Source organism: Arachis ipaensis, chromosome B2, assembly GCF_059453495.1.
Source record: "Arachis ipaensis isolate K30076 ecotype BB chromosome B2, ASM5945349v1, whole genome shotgun sequence".
In the NCBI taxonomy this organism is placed as follows: domain Eukaryota; kingdom Viridiplantae; phylum Streptophyta; class Magnoliopsida; order Fabales; family Fabaceae; genus Arachis; species Arachis ipaensis.
Window position 1 is genome coordinate 115,847,984 of NC_142437.1, and position 17,742 is coordinate 115,865,725.

At 29.2% G+C, this 17,742-nt stretch overlaps 2 protein-coding genes across 2 annotated transcripts; both read left to right on the forward strand.

The window, feature by feature from the left end:
- The first annotated feature begins 2,036 nt into the window (after positions 1-2,036).
- On the forward strand, positions 2,037-3,908 carry LOC107627801 (pectinesterase 2-like). The gene is made up of 2 exons (XM_016330626.3): positions 2,037-2,904; positions 3,220-3,908. Exons 1-2 carry the CDS (start codon positions 2,037-2,039, stop codon positions 3,906-3,908), a joined length of 1,557 nt encoding a protein of 518 aa, XP_016186112.1.
- Positions 3,909-10,376: 6,468 nt separating this feature from the next.
- On the forward strand, positions 10,377-16,184 carry LOC107625924 (Plant invertase/pectin methylesterase inhibitor superfamily). Its single transcript, XM_016328664.3, has 3 exons — positions 10,377-11,008; positions 13,884-14,222; positions 15,426-16,184. The coding sequence occupies exons 1-3, from the start codon at positions 10,531-10,533 to the stop codon at positions 16,115-16,117; spliced, it is 1,509 nt and encodes a 502-aa protein (XP_016184150.1). The 5' UTR covers positions 10,377-10,530; the 3' UTR covers positions 16,118-16,184.
- Positions 16,185-17,742: the final 1,558 nt, after the last annotated feature.

The following is a 17,742-nucleotide window of genomic DNA, read 5'->3' on the forward strand; positions in this document are numbered from 1 at the left end:
ACCCAAGGACACCAGCAAAGCATTACTGTGGATCGTGGTTATGCAAAAACACAAACTTGCATATAGCAGCAGCAAGGAAATGGAGCAGAATGGAAAAGAGGAACATGCCAAGGAAGAAAGAAACACCAAGGACAGCAGAGGTAGTGGTGGAGCTCCTCGGACAGCAGGGGAGGTGGAGCAAAATGAAGAAAGGACTGCATGCCATCAAGGACCACTCCAACGGGCAGCAAGAAAAAGCAAAAGAGGATGAAGCTACAATGAAGCCTAGCTGAAGATATATAACATGCCTCACTTCAACATTTCAAGTCAAGGAAGAGAGCACAAACATTCAGAGCACCATCTCTAACACAGAGCTGGAATCTCTTTCTTCTACTCAAGCTTAATTCTGATTTTATGTTATGGATGTCTTGCGTTATTTTCTGTTTTGAAAAAGGCATTTATGTGAGGTTCAAAAGCCAAGAGAGAAAAGGCAAGAGTGATGCAAAATAGCCACTGTTTTTCTGATGTAATTTGGGTTTATGAACTAGGATTAGTTCCCCTTGTCAAGTTGGGTTAGCACTTGGTGAGAATTGAATCTGTATAGATTCCCCTTCCAAGTTGGGTTAGCACTTTGGGGTTGCTAAGCTTTGGTGAAGAAAGTTTAGGGGTAGATACTAGTTGAATTAGGGAGTAATTCAATAAGTATTGGTGTATGTAATCTGAGGATTATAGTGAAAATTCCACTATGGTTTGTGGTGGAGACTAGACGTAGGATTCATGGTACTAAGAATCCGAACCAGGATACATGCTGGCCCCTTTCTCTTCTTCTCTGCTCTTTTAATATTCTGCGTATGAGATAATTTCAAATAATCTCCTGCAACTTAAGCTTCCACTGCAACAAAGTTTGAAATTCTAAATTTTAAGCTAACTTAATTCAACCCCCTTCTCAAGTTCAACTAGAACCATCAAGTATATTTGATCGTTTTGATCGTGGAAACAGTAAAAGCAAAAAGTGTGGGTGTTTCATCCGTTAAACGGCGGATGGCAATTTAATAGTCAAATATATTCCTTTGCAGAATTCAAACATGATTGGCCCTCAGCCCCGGCTCTCATCATTTTATTTAGTCCCAAATAGAAATGCAATGGATTTAGAACTCATAAAGTTCTTTGGCTTTCTTTAATTTATTTGAATTTAAAATTGAAGTATATATTCTCCTTCGCAGTTGTTGCCAGCAATTATTTTGGTCATAAACTAGCTTCAACCCTTTAATTATTTTGGAAAACATCATAAACAACTAAAAATTCATACAAATTTTAATGCAAGAATAATGTGACATACAATATCACTGTTATCTAGATGAATAAATAGGTTATACCACTTCATATAAATATATAAGGTTGACTTTATATACGATTCAAACATTAACCAACCTTGTCTACCCTCAATGACGACAAATATGTTGAGTGTTAAAAGTGTCGAAGTGTTTTGCTTATAGTAATTGTGCTTCTTGATAGAAATTGGATCGAAAAAATTTACATAATGGCGTCAATTAAATCATCATCTTTCTAAGGAGATTGCAAGCATTATTGTTTTAAGATGTCCAATGTATGTGTATTGGTTGACCAAAAAGTCAAACAAAATAAAAGCTAAGCCTCCGTCAGCATGCCCTATTAATTGACGCGTTTTATAATGTCCCAAATGTGATGATGCACTATGAGAAGGTCAAAGTCATACATGCAGGAGAGGAATGTAGTAGGAACAAATCAAAACGTGCCAACTAAATTTTAAATTAATTGAAGAAACGAAAATGTGTGCTAGGAAAAGCAGAAAGTGGGTGCCTCACATGAACTTGCATGAAGTGATTCAATTAAATAGCGCTAACAACCACTTCTTCCGTATCCTCTATATATAGCTACCAAAATTACGACAAGAAACTCCATCAACAAATTCCAAACCAATTCAAAACTTATTGCATTACTTAAAAAGCCTTAAGCCATTCTTCTCAAATCATCATCATATCCAATTTTCAAAGAAAAACATCCTTACTATAATTATTATGGAAGCTATTTGCTTAGTGATAACACTTGTATCATTATCCCTTCTTCTTCAAACCTTTGTTAATGGATATTCTTCAAATGATATTAAACATTGGTGTAGCCAAACCCCAAATCCTCAACCCTGTGAGTATTTCTTGAGCAATAACCCTAATCACCAAAACAAACCCATCAACCAAAAATCTGATTTTCTCAAGCTTTCATTGCAACTTGCCCAAGAGAGAGCACTCATAGGACATGCAAACACTGTTTCACTTGGCTCAAAGTGCCGCAACCAACTTGAAAGAGTTGCATGGAATGATTGTGTTGACCTCTATCAGCAAACCATTCAAAAGCTCAACAAAACCCTAGACCCTAACACCAAGTGCTCCCAAGTTGATGCTCAAACATGGCTTAGCACTGCTCTCACAAACCTTGAGACATGCAAAGCTGGCTTCTATGAACTTGGTGTTCAAGATTATGTCCTTCCTCTAATGTCCAACAATGTTACTAAGTTGCTAAGCAACACTTTGGCTCTTAACAACAATGGTGAATCTCATCAAGAACCAAGTTACAAAAATGGATTCCCAACATGGGTCAAGCCAGGTGATAGAAAATTGCTACAAGCATCTTCTCCGGCATCGCAAGCCAATGTAGTGGTGGCCAAAGACGGATCCGGAAAATACACAACAGTTATGGCAGCCGTAAACGCAGCACCAAAGAGTAGCAGTGGAAGGTATGTGATATATGTGAAGGGCGGGATATACAACGAGCAAGTAGAGATAAAGGCAAATAATATAATGTTGGTGGGAGATGGCATTGGAAAAACCATAATCACCGGCAGCCAAAGTGTGGGAGGAGGCACCACAACCTTCCGTTCTGCCACTGTTGGTAAGTAGAAATATTTTGCAATAATTTAGGTTTTTGTTAGAGAGATATATATAATCATTTAGGTTGGAGATTTGTATTCAGTTGTTTTACATGAAGTTAATACTTAAGAATTGTTAGATGATTTGATAGGTTTGACTAAATTATCGTCTAACAATTCAACTGTCAATTGTACAAGAGTTTTCATCGATGTTTCTTCTTCTATTAGTTTAAATTTTGTAGAGAGATGATTTTATGATATTTTTCTGTTAGTTAAAAAATAAATAAATTTATGATGATAAATACTTAATCATGTGAATTTTTTTATAATTATTACAGCTGTTACTGGAGATGGATTTATTGCTCAGGGCATGACATTTAGAAACACAGCAGGTGCAGCAAATCATCAAGCTGTTGCATTGCGTTCTGGATCTGACTTATCAGTTTTCTATCAATGCAGTTTCGAAGGTTATCAAGACACATTATATGCTTACTCTGACAGACAATTTTACAGAGAATGTGACATTTATGGCACTGTTGACTTTATCTTTGGTAACGCTGCTGTTGTGTTCCAAAACTGTAACATATATGCAAGAAACCCTCCAAACAAAATCAACACCATCACTGCACATGGCAGAACTGATCCAAACCAAAACACCGGCATTTCCATTCTCAATTGTGTGGTTACAGCTGCATCAGATTTGAAAGCAGTTCAAAGCTCTGTGAAGACATATCTTGGAAGGCCTTGGAAGGAATACTCAAGAACCGTGTTCATGAAGAGTTCTCTTGATAGCTTAATTGATCCAGCAGGTTGGTTGGAATGGAATGGTAACTTTGCATTAACCACATTGTATTATGGAGAGTACATGAACACAGGACTTGGATCTTCAACCGCAAACAGAGTTAAATGGGGAGGTTATCATGTTATTACCAATGCTGCTGAAGCTTCAAAATTCAGTGTTGCAAATTTCATTGCTGGAAACGCATGGCTACCTTCCACACGTGTGCCTTTTACATCCAATCTTTAAATTGTAATCATTTTGATTGTTAATTCTTTTTATTTCTTTTATTTGTCTTAAAATTAGTTTAATTGGTTTTAGTCCGTTTACAATTTGTCAATAGCTTTATTCTTTAATTTAATTTATTGAATTGTATTTTTGTAAGATCATTCAAAAGTTCGTTTTACAATAAGAAGAAGATTGCTACTTGAACCTGATTTTGTTATATTTCATGAAACTACTTCTCCTAAAAACCTAAACTGATACGAGAAGGCAACATGAATGGTTATATCTCTAACAAGTTAAACTAAAAACAAGAGATGATGCAGAGAGGGAAGCAGAGTTTGTAAAGTGTAGTAACTTGAAAGAGAAGAAATGTGATATTCAGCAATAGATGTAAATCTCACATCATATAGAAGACTACAAACTAATACACTAAAATCAAGAAGTAGTGATCTTGCATGGCAGTTAGTAACATAAAATAGTTGCCTAACTACTTTACATATCTTTCTACTTAGCAACATGTATTAAAATAGTGAAGATGAGTGATGAATTGTGGTCATGAAAAATTCAAATATGACCATATTGTATCAAATCATGACTTGATTAATCATAAATTAAAGTAAGCACAACCTGATCATCACAGTTCTAATTATTATCTGATCTCTTATTCATGAACTCTGCTTGGTACAATTGACAAGGAAGGAACAGGATCTTTGTTGGGATGGTCTTCAAGATCCTAATGTCTAATGGCTGCCAAAGCTTATTGTTGCATGTTTGATGATTGTTTTTTCCAAGGATACCATAAAAGGATTGTGTATATAGGTGATGCAATTTGTGAGAATGTATTGAATTAGATTGAACAAGGAGTTGAAAAAAATAGCTAAATTTTCATGCTATTGAATTGTTTATCATAATCATGTTTTAGACCATAGAAGTCTAAATCTTATATACAAAGTTTACAAGAGCAACATAAACTATAGCTGATCAGAAACTGAAATTAAATAACAGAATAATAGAATCTTTTGCAATTGCAATTGGTAACTAATCCTAACTAATTTTCAATTACTTTGCTGCTGATTGCATTTTATCTTTGTGCGTATCCTTCACATATTGAATGAAAAAATAATTTCTTGTTGCTGATATGTCATAGGGATGTTTGTTGAAAGCTTAAATTATATGCTGCTATGAATCCTTGGTTTATACTTTATAGTGTGTGTGGTTAAAGCTTCTGTGAATGGACATGCATGCATGAAATTAATAGGAAATGTTCAAGGCTCAATGGTACCCAATTTTAATTTGAAAACTATCAGCAGATTTCTGCATATTTGTTTAGAATTTAATTAGATAGATGTAAGACTTATATTATGTGTAATAATATTTTTTTCTTATAAATACGTGAATTATGAATTTTGATAAACAATGAATAATTAGAATTTTTATTATATAAGTTTTTTGATGCATAAAGTTTTAATTAATGTATGTGTTTTAACTAATGAATGAAATAAACTTTGTATTATATAAATTATTTCAAATTAGTGCTTTAACAAGGCCGGTGTGAAACTTTTAAAACAATATTTTAAAAAAAAAATTATTTAAAATTGTCATTAAATAGTAGAAAAGTACTACAAAAGCTGCTACAATTTAGTAACAATTATTTTTAATATTGGCATTTAAAATCGAATAAAAACTACTATAAAATTGTTGCAATTTAATAACAGTTATATAGTTTTAAAATCGCTACAAGTATTTCAATGATAATTTTTATAGTTTTAAAAACCAACTAAATCGGCCGATTCAATCTGTTTCGCCCCAGTTGAATAAGGACCGGGGATTTATCCGATGGTTCCATGATCCATCTGAACCACCACATCCCTCGTATGACACAATATTTTTTGCTTAAGTCTGGACAATTTGGCAAAAACTTTTAAATAAATGGGCCTTAGCAAAAGGGTCCGTCTGAGGACAAGGAATAAAGAGGAGGGATATATCCTCCTCCCAAGTACGTCATATATTACCCTAATTAGCTGCCTATTCGGCTATTCATACGGACACTTATTTTAGTATCGGAATGTCTTTATAGGTGGCTTCACCTGCTCACCCACTGACGACTCTTGACTCTGCACCTCATCTCAGTTCTCGCGCTCAGATTCCAACTTCACCTCCAAGGATTCACACTCCACAAGACCGACGAACATCAAACACAACTCATTTAATCAAGAAGCAACCATCGAATTAATCTAGTTTAAGGCGTAGTAGCAAATTGGATAAAAACTAAAAAAAAAAAAATTAATCAATTGAATCGATGTAATTTTTTAACGGTTATTTAATTTAAAATAATAAATTATAAAAAATTATTTTTTAAAAAAATTATATATTTTGTATATAAATATATTATTTTTTATTAAACTTTTAAATATATAACTCTATCAGGTGGTTTGGTTTTTAGAAACTTGATCATTTTACCAAAAGTTGTCTAAAACCATTCCGAAATATTTTGGCAACTAAGATAAGCTTCGCAAAAAGATCTAAGGATGATTAAGACCGTTGTTACTATAAGCAGCAAGCCTGTCACTAATTAACTGTTTTGTTGCACCAATTATTGTTCTAGTTTCTTTGCTTTCTTTTTCTTTCCGCTCCAAACTATTTTTCTTTTCCTTTTCGTATTGCGTTAAACTTTCTTTTTTTATGGACATTTAAATTCAGGATAAAAAAAATTGACACAAAATTTAATTTTATCTTTATGGCTCTAACAATTAAAACCCAAAATGAAAAAAAAAAAAAAAGACAATTTATTTTATTTTGATAAGATAGATAGCATATTTAATGAAATAAGAGAATATATACAAGCTGATGATAGAAATCCATTTTCCAATTTCTATGGCAGCCATTCAATGTTGGTACTTGGAACCTTTACTAAATTTCAAGTAGGAGTAAATGCCATCTAGACCATGAAATAACTTTGGCCATTTATATATCAATAATTAAAAAATCATGTTCACATTCTACAGTTGGAATGCAAAAAGTAACAACCGATATTGCAAAATGCAAATTATTGCCAAATCAACCTCACTACCACTTCTCATTCAAACACGTACATTGCTTCAATTCATACACCACTTGTCAAGTTACTCCAATCCATATTATTTTTCCTTGTAAGACTTGGATTATATCTTTGCATGTTTAGTTTTCTTAGTGTTGTTTGATATGTATGTGCATGAGATAAAAATAATAATATATATTATAATATAGAGTTTTCCTAACTTATACTCTAAATATATATAAAATGAATATTTTATAAAAATTATTAAAAAATAAATATTTTTATAATTTTAATATATTGAATATATTAAAAATATTTAGAAAATTATTATTATATTTATAATATATCTTTAAAGCATAAATTAGCTAATTAAGTCTTATAATATATATTGTATTATTTTTATATTAACATTAATGATTAACGTCATCCCCAAGAACCCTTGTCTGGATTAGCACCGCACCGATCATTTTAGTACACAAAACTTAAACCTGATAGCTATGTATGTCTATACAAATTCGATCTTTATTATCACATATACAAATATATTTCTTTCTACTTAAGAAAAGGGTTAGTATATACAAATATGACTATACTTAAAAGTTAAGTTCTATACTTCTATATCTTCTGTATGACTATATAATAATTGTCTTAAAATTCAATTACCAAATAAATACAATACAGTTAAATTCTCTTTCTATAAATTTTAATAATTACATTGTTTATATAAAAACAAAATATAGTATTATATATATACATTCACTATAAAAAAATATTTTTAGAGATAATTATTTGTATTTAACAATAATAATAAAATAAAATGGTCAGTAACATATTTATTGGTAATTAAACAAAACTAGTACTGTTGTAAAAATTACTGTATAAAAAGTACAGGATCTCAGATTGTAAAAATTAAAACTAGAATAGTGTGTGGTCCAAAATTAGTTATCACTTGAATTATTGGTTTGTATATTTTCTGAGGTGGAGGCGGTGGAGTTTAAGCGGATCCAATCTGACAATAATTGGGTTGTATGAGTCTCATAGGCTGATATAATATAACATACAGGAATGTTAAAGGGTTAGTATATTTTATAATTTGTAGTTATTAATTAATTATTATTAATATTTTTAATAATATAAAATTATATTTAATAATATAAAATTATATAATTTTTTTAATAATTAAATATTAATTAAATTTTAATAAAAATATTTGACCCTAACACTTTCTCATAATATAATAATGGATAAGATATATGTCTCTTTCCAATACTATATATGCAAGCAGCCAGGTACCGTGTGTATTATAAGACAACAACTACTCATATGCTAAATGCTTCGGATAGTATATTACAAGTCACCTTGTTTTTTTCAAAAATTAAAATCTTTATAAGATTTGAAAGTATGAGACAATTTTTTTAGTTTATCACTATATATTAAAAAAATTTATTTTTATTAATTATTTATTTTATTTTTAATGATAATAAAAATAGTTATTAATATATTTATTACCAATAATACTTTATCATCACTAAAAGATTTTAGTGTCAATTATTTAATTATCAGTAAAAAAAATTTTAGTGACAACAAAAATATATAATTTTATTATAATATATAGTAATACAAAAAATATATTATTCCCACTAAAATTTTGTCACTAAAAATAATTTTATTGTAGTATATACATTATATAACATTGTTAACTTTAATATACCCACATAACAAGGTATACATGATAAAAAGAGGTATATAAATAGTTATATTTTTAACATATTTTTTTATGTAAAAAGTTTTTTGGGTTTGTGTAATTTTTTTTGGAATTTAACTCTTAATCTTAGTTTATAAAAATTCTGATACTATGTCATAAAATCACTTCTTTAACAAATATTTAAATTGATATAAAAAAATATATAAATACTTATATTTTTAATATATTTAAATAGACTATTCTAATTTAAAAAAGATAATTTTCAACCAAATTTTTTGCACTTTTAATAAATTATTGAGTTGGAACTTGAGATATTTTGGTTAGAACTTGAAAAATTAGATTGATTGTTAAAAAATATTAAAAAAATATGAGAAAAATCTTAATGAGCTAAACAAGCTACTGGGTTTATTTCACGGGACAACCTATTTAATTTACAGGGCAATCTACCTATAATTAAATAAATTGTGTGAATCGTTTATTTGTATACACAAAATAGAAACTCCTTACATGTATGTGCAATTTTATTTTTATGTAAACGGTGGGAGCTAACCACGGTTTCTAGTTTCAACGTAAACCGTTGGAGGCTAGGAGAGTTTATGGTTGGAAGAGATTGCGTATAATCCGTGGCTACCTACCACGGATTAGGAAGAAAAAAACTTAGGCATAAACTGTGGTTATTTTCCACGGTTTATGAAGAGGAGACCTTGAACGTAAACCACTCTTGACTACCACAGTTTACATATTAAGTAGTATAAATACATAATCTGTTGATGGTCATGACGGATCATTTGTGCTGAAACAAAAATATAAAAATATTATATTATTGTTGAATATCTTCCCTATTCTTAACACTTATTTGTAATAATTCTTAATATTTCTCTAGATCTAATATGTGAACTTCTAAATCTAATATGTCAACTTCTAATATTTCAAAAGCCTATTTCTTAAGACAAAAATCCACTCATTTAAAATAGTTAAAATAGCCTCACTCAACCCATTTTCTGAAGTCCTAATATTTCATTATTAAAAAAATATTCTAAAATCTTTATAAGGTAAAATAATCTTTCTCATAAACATTTTACATTCATTTATTTATATTCTTAATCTTAAGACAAAAATCCACTCATTTAAAATAGTTAAAATAGCCTCACTCAACCCATTTTCTGAAGTCCTAATATTTCATTAAAAAAATATTCTAAAATCTTTATAAGGTAAAATAATCTTTCACATAAACATTTTACATTCACTTATTTATATTCTTAATTATATATACTTTTCTCTCCTCTTCTGTTAAACATTTATGGTTATAAATAATATTTTATTAAAAAAGAAAGATATTCTATCATCCTTTAATTTATAAGATAAAATAATCTTCCATGTAATCTTCTTATAGTCACTTATTTATCTTTTTAATTATAGTTTTCCCTCCTCTGCTCTTAAACATTTGTGGTTATAAATAATGTGAAAAAAAAAATTATCACTCTTAGCTTCCACCTATATAAGAATTGAAAAGTCTAGGACCAGCAATTTTAATAAATTTTGGCCAGCATGTAACTAGCAAAGTAAAGTGAGCCATTGAATGAAATCTTACATCAATTTCACACCATTAAAATCATCATTGATGGCTACAAATCACAAAAGTTGCTGGCTCTTAACACTCCTCTATAAGAATTAGCCCTAAGGAGTAATAGAAATTAAAACATGTATGGCACAAAGTTTGGTCACACACTCCTATTTGACACCTGGATAGAAAACATGATACATGCATCTTGCTTCCTCAGCTGGCTATAAATCATCAATCCACAACACCATACCCATGCAAATTCATCACAACACACTACTAAAGCCAAAACCCTCTTACTCTTCCCCCAAAAAATTAAAAAAGAAACCAATAATATAATAAAATGCCCAAATTTTCCATACTAGTCTTTCTCCTTCTTCTCTTCACCACCAACACTTTCTCCCTCCAACAAGAAATAGAGCTACTAAAAATGACCCAAACCCAAGTTTCACAAATCATGAACAATTTGTTAGGGAAACTTGGAAATGAAGCCATGCTAGTTGATGATCATTCACTACACCAAAATTATTCAAGTACTAGTGTGGCTCTAAGAGATTGTGCTAGGCTCTATGAGGAGAGTGAGTATAGGCTTTCTTACATGATGAACTCAATGAATAGTAGCTATTATTATTATGACAATGATGATGCACTTTCTTGGGTTAGTGCTTTGATGACAAACCACAAAACTTGTTTGGATGGATTGAAGGAAAAAGGGTATGTTGGTGCTCATGATGAGGTTTTGGAAAATGGAAACTTGACCATGTTGCTTGATCAAGCTCTTGGTTTGTATGCTAAGAGAAAAGGCAAAGCAAAACCAAAAGGTGAGAGTATATATGTACTTAACTTTGTAGTATTTTAATTTATTCTCTATTAATTAGTATTATTTTAAACATAATTATTTTTTATATTTTATGTTGATATATATGTATTGTTTGATTTTTATTGGATCAGATATGAGATATATTTTTATATATGTAAATAAATAATATATCAATTTAAAATATTGTATGGTAACTAAATATTTTTAAAAAAAATTGTTTGTTTGACTAAAGTAACATATCATTAAAAATTTAATTTATCTAAATATGCATTATTATTAATGTTCTGAGATATACATTTTTCATGATATATTGTATGAAATTCTCTCTTTTATTTCTCTGCACTTTCTTGTCATGATCACTCTCAATCACTTCCATGAAGTGATTTTATTGATCAGGAGGGGATTAGGGAATCTTCTATTTGTAATATAAATGTCTGTATCATGATTGACATATTAAAGCCAAAAAGTCAATCTATATCTTTTGATATTAAACTAAATGTTACGTATATGAGATGGATATACCACGTACAATATAAAAAAAAAATCAATTTTTAGCAAATGTTTATTAGTAATAATATAATAATTATTATTATATATTTTATTTAATTTATAATTTGTATTATTATTATTATTATTATTATTATTATTATTATTATTATTATTATTATTATTATATATTTTTTGTTAATATTAAAATTTTTTATGAATAATTACATAATTATTATTAAATTTTTTTAATAAAATATAAGATAATTAATATTTAATTGTTAATAAATATATTAATAATTATTTTTATTATCCTTAAAAATAAGATAAATGACCGTTAAAAATAATTTTTCAAGCCGTAGTAGTTCACCATTCCACATGTGGCAAAACAAGGCAGCGTTTCCGTTAAAAATATATATTTCAAGTTTATGTTATTACAAGCTGCATTTCAGACTCTACACGTACGTGTGTGTTCCTACTCTCTATACCCTTGTTGATATAAATACAATATATATTTTGGATTTATGCTTATTTTGACCTCGTGTATATATATGAGTTATTTTGGTGGTATGTATATAGTTTTTGAGAAATAATAGGTGGGTAACACTTTTCGATTTGAATTAGTATGAGCTTTTTTTTTTACTTTTTCCTCCCTAGCTAGTATATTGTTCATATGTTTTTATAGGTCAAAATTAGTCTTGTAGATACTCGTATAAATTAAATGAGTTCTTTGACATGAGTTAAATTATTATTTTATAAGATTTTAAAAGATTAAATTAATTCATATATATTACTTTTAAATTATATATTTTGATTTACAAAATTTATCAAAACTAGCTAAGACCACTACTCATAAATATATTTACACGGACCAAATCAAGTGTACATTAATCCAATATATTTTATATATTTTAATGTGTGTTTTTCACATTATAAAGATTATTGAGCATATATATATATACGTGTAATAATAAATTAATAATACACAAATTGAAGTGTCCTGTTACACACACACATATACAGACTAGTAGTCAAATAGCATTTCTCTTTTATTTTGTGCTCTTTTAATCTTATTATTTAATTTATATTATGTATATTATTTAATTTGAGCTTGCCTCTTCCTGCATTTATTAAAGGATAGCTACGACTCACTCTTTTATGGAAAAAAAAAAAAAAAAAGAGGTTATTATAACTTAGGAGAATATCAATTATCGTTACATATTCATGAATATAGAGGGTGGAATATGGTTCTTTGGTGCATGAAACAAACAAAAGAAATCAAGAACAGCTGAGTGGGATATGCAATAATAAGATCATATATAATTATTGGTGTAACTTAATTATTAGTAACCAAAATTGAACACCAAATAAATAATATAATATTATTTAAGTGGTGGTAACTATTTGGTCCCTTCTATGTAAAAGGAAAAAGGAAAATATTCTCCGCTATTTCCATACTCATAACTTGGTCAAATTAAATGAAAATTTATATGAATTTGGTAATTTAGGTAGCATTTTTCGTTCATGTTTTGAGGTCAAGTCAGAAAGGAGAAAGGATGATGTAGAGGCATGAGCCTTAATTTTTTAAAAGAAATACAAAACAAAAATAGAAAAATGAGCCGCGGTATTTATAAATGCGTCTCCTACCTTCTTTTTCTTTTTTCAATTAATTAATGTTTTAAAAAATACAACAACAAAAAATACAAAAAGAAAGGGGAATAAAGTTACGAAGTTGTGTTTGCTATTTTAAGTTTTCAATGAATAGAAAGATGATAGATTAAATCTTGTCTATATAGATAAAACTTTTTTATCTTTTCTTTTATCCAAACATATATATGTCTCTTAGTAATTTTTTTTTATATTTCCATTAAAAAGCAATTGTTAAATGAGACAATTTTATATAAAATTTTTAAAGACAAGGAAAATATTATTAAAGGCAACGAAAATATTATTAAAGACAATTTTCAAAAAAAAAAATACTAGCAACTAACACTTTTTATTAATATTAGTCAATATTTTAGTTAATATTTTATTTTTATATATACTATTAAAACTTAAAATTTAAAGTTTAGGAGTTTAAAATTTAGTTTTTAGTATTTAGATTTAATTAAATATTAATAAAAATATAAATTATATTAATGATATAGTATTGCTAAAAACAAAAATAGAAAATAAAAACTGAAAACAAACTTTTATAATTTTCATTATTTTTCTTTTTTATTATAAAATCTTAAAAAATAGAAAATATTAAAAGTAAAAATATGTTCAAATTTTCGTTTTCATTTACTTCTGAATATTATTATAATAATGTGATTGTACTTGATTTATTATTTATTATGACAATATAATATTAATTTAATATCTTAATTAATTAAAATCCTCTCTTATAGGAGCACGAGAGAGAGCATTTTCCAGATCATCACCAAGTAATGGTGGAATAACGTTAGCATCATGGAATCCATCAACATCGAAAGCAGACTTCATAGTATCACAAGATGGTTCAGGAACACACAAAACAATAAGAGATGCAGTGGAAGCACTTGCTTCAAGGGGCAGCAAGAATCAAGAAAGAACAATTATTTATGTTAGAGCAGGTGTGTACCATGAGAAGGTTGTGATTGGATCCAAATTGAATAATGTGATGTTTGTTGGAGATGGCATGGACAGAACCATTGTCACTGGAAGCAGAAGTGCTGCTGATGGTTCTACTCTTGGTTCAGCCACATTTGGTAAGAGTATAGCAACACTTTTCGCATTCTCATCACAAATTGGTCAACTCTTTAATAATAATATAATATATATACCATCACTACAAAAAAAAAAAATAGAGTGAATACCCCACCCGACTCCTGACAATTACCTCGAAAGGACAACGAGGCCCTCAAGAAAAAAAACATCAAATCCGGCCCCTAATATTTTTTTTGGAACTGATTAGCCCCTGTGCAAAAAAAAACAACATTAACTTTTTTTGGCACAAAGGCCTCGTTGTCCTTTCAAGATATTTTCAGGGGCCGAGTTAGTTTTTTTTTTTTCAAAAGCCTTGTTGTCTTTCGAGATAATTGTCAGGGTTATTTTAGATTTTCTCAAAAAAATAAAAAAAGGTAATTAACAACGGATTTTACCGTTGGAATTTGCCTACTAAAATTACTGACGGAATTTATGAGAATTTTCCAAAAAAAAATATTTTCGCAATAAATAAATTACTGACATAAATAAAAATCAATCGGTAAATTATTACCAACAGACGTAATATGTTGATAATAAAAAAAAGGTGTTGATAAAAAAATAAATTTATCGATAAATTCATCAATAATCTACTATTTTCTAGTAGTGAGTAATAATTTCTATAATTTAATATATATTTTATTTTTCTTCCTTTTTTTTCATATTTAATTTTGACATTTTTACAGTAATATTATCTATTAAATTTCTCAACCAAAAGTCATTTAACATCCAATTTTTACATAAAAAAAATTGTACAACTTTATTTTAGCTCCCAAACAATAATAAATGCCTTTATTTTAAATCATATATAACCATTTTATCTATCACTCAAAAAATTCTTGTCTTAAACAGTTAAACCACTCGACCCTGACATATTTTCATAACATATTTTAAGAATGATTTTTGCAATATAAACACGTTACATTTTACTAATGAAAAAATATAAAAAAAAACTAACTTTTAATTAAAAAATATTAGTCAACGTTAAGTAATTTAAAATCTAAAGTTAAGAGAATTTATGATTTAAGATTTTAAATTTAATATAATAAAATAATAAATTAATTTTGATGTACTGATAGTATAAAATATTTTACACAATCGTACAATCACATCCGTTTTTTTTAGATAATTATTCACGTAATTAAATTAATATCTTAGCATTACTCTTTACTGATGAAGCTAATTAAGCAATTTTTGTACAAAAATAGATATATCTGGAGATGGATTTTGGGCAAGAGACATGACATTTGAAAACACAGCAGGACCAAGAAAGCACCAAGCAGTAGCACTAAAATCAGGTTCAGACTTTTCAGTTTTCTACAGGTGCAGATTCAGAGCATACCAAGACACACTCTATGTCTATGCTAACCGCCAATTCTACCGAGATTGCCAAATCTATGGAACCATAGACTTCATCTTCGGAGATGCCACAGTTGTCATTCAAAACAGTGACATCTATGTGAGAAAACCAATGTCGTCCCAATCAAACTATATAACAGCACAAGGGAGAGAACATCCTACAGAACCAACTGGGATTTCAATAATCAATTGTAAGGTTAGGCCAACAAGTGATTTTGTTACATCTGAGAGTTCAATCAAGACATTCTTGGGTAGGCCTTGGAAGAAGTATTCTAGGACTGTGGTGATTAAGAGTGATTTGGATGGTTTGATTGATCCCAAAGGGTGGGGGCCATGGGACGGTGAATTTGCAATTAGGACTTTGTATTATGGTGAGTATATGAATTATGGGAGTGGTGCTTCTTTAAGGAATAGGGTTAATTGGCCTGGCTTTCATGTTTTGAATAGTGCTAATGAGGCTTATCCTTTTAGTGTTGGTGAGTTCTTGCAAGGTGGTAGGTGGATTCCAGCTTCTGGGGTTCCATTTTCCTCTGGGATCTAATAATAATAAAAGTAAATGTCTTTTACTATTTATCCAAAACATATAATAATATTCTATAATATGAAAATTTTTCTTTGGTTCTTAATGCATGGTGTGGAATTCAAAATCTACAAATTAACCGGCAAGTGTATCGGATCGTATCAAATAATACTTTAGGTGAGTAAGAGTTGATCCCACAAGAATTAATAGACTAAGCAACAATAGTTGAATGATTTACTTAGTCAGACTAGCATAAATAGTGTTTTGAGAGTTTAGTATTAAATCGTAAATTCAGAGAATTTGAAAGCAGACAGTAAACTTGGTGTGAAAGCCATTGGAGAAAACAGTTAAGGTTTTAGAATTGTTTATCTTCCGATTTCTATTTCTTACCAACTATTTTAATCATGCAAGATTCAATTCATGACAAACTATATTTAACTAAACCCTAATTCCTTAGTATTTAGTCTCCTTTAATCTAGTTAACTGCCAATTTCTTGGTCACTTAATTTTGATTAGAGGGTTAAGTCTAATTTTAGTTTATTAACCACAAAAATTCTAATTACCCAAATATAAGAGAATTATATGTCACGTATCCCGTTAAATTCAGATAATTCGTGATTTAGAAGAATTTTTTTCAAACTGTTGTTCAAGTGAATTACTTTTTCAAGATTTAGCAAGAACACAATTAGAATGAGGTTATTCTTTCGATTTACCCAAATCCTTAAGATGAAGAACGAAAACATATTTTATATCTAGCTCTCAGAAGAGGAGGAGAAGAAGAGGAGAAGAAGAAGAGATATCTTCCCTTTTATATCTAGCTCTAATTAATGTAAAATATATTTTCTAAAAACTAATTAATATATTTTATAATTGGGAATAGAATAAAATTTAAATCAAGAGAAAGGAAAAATCACGTTGCTAGCTCTCAGAAAATGTGGAGACCACTCTGGATCCTGGAGTTGGCGCTAAACTTGAGTTGGGCCAAGTTTGGCGCCACTGTGGCTAAAACAAATGGGAGAATATGATGATCCTGGCGCCAAACTTGAGCTGGGTCAAGTTTAGCACCATCATGGCTGCATCTAATGAAGGTTGTATGAGATTCTGGCGCCAAACTTGAGGCAACTGGAGTTTGGTGCCACTACTATGGTCGTATACCATTGTGAACTCCTTGTGAGGCGCCACCTTCTGCTCTAAATTTAGAGAGTAATCATAAACTATTATATATTGTTGGAAAGCTCTGGACGTTAGCTTTCTAATGTCACTCAAAAAACGTCAATTAGACCTCTGTAACTCAAGTTATGCTCGTTGGAGTGAGAGGAGGTCAGGGTTGACTGCATCATTAACTTTCTTCCTTTTTTCTACACGAATTCAATAAAACTCACATGAATACTACCTATAATAAATTAAATTGTAAAACAACTCAAAGTAGTATTTATGGTGACTTAAAACACCTAAATCTTGATTTAATTTAATAATTTCACATACAAATTCACTAAGAAAAAATAAGAAAAATACTCACGCATCACTTAACTAATTAAGTCATTAGTTAAAATAATTTTTAACATATGAGCAGATTATCATTTACAGAAATTACTTAAATTAATTACTTGAATGATTTAAAATTGATTAGACTAATTATTTAAATG

Coding starts and splice junctions, on each gene's coding strand:
- LOC107627801 (XM_016330626.3), top strand. CDS start 2,037: ATGGAAGCTATTTGCTTAGTGATAACACTTGTATCATTATCCCTTCTT. Junction 2,905..3,219: donor CTTCCGTTCTGCCACTGTTG/GTAAGTAGAAAT, acceptor TAATTATTACAG/CTGTTACTGGAGATGGATTT.
- LOC107625924 (XM_016328664.3), top strand. CDS start 10,531: ATGCCCAAATTTTCCATACTAGTCTTTCTCCTTCTTCTCTTCACCACC. Junction 11,009..13,883: donor AGGCAAAGCAAAACCAAAAG/GTGAGAGTATAT, acceptor CCTCTCTTATAG/GAGCACGAGAGAGAGCATTT. Junction 14,223..15,425: donor TCTTGGTTCAGCCACATTTG/GTAAGAGTATAG, acceptor GTACAAAAATAG/ATATATCTGGAGATGGATTT.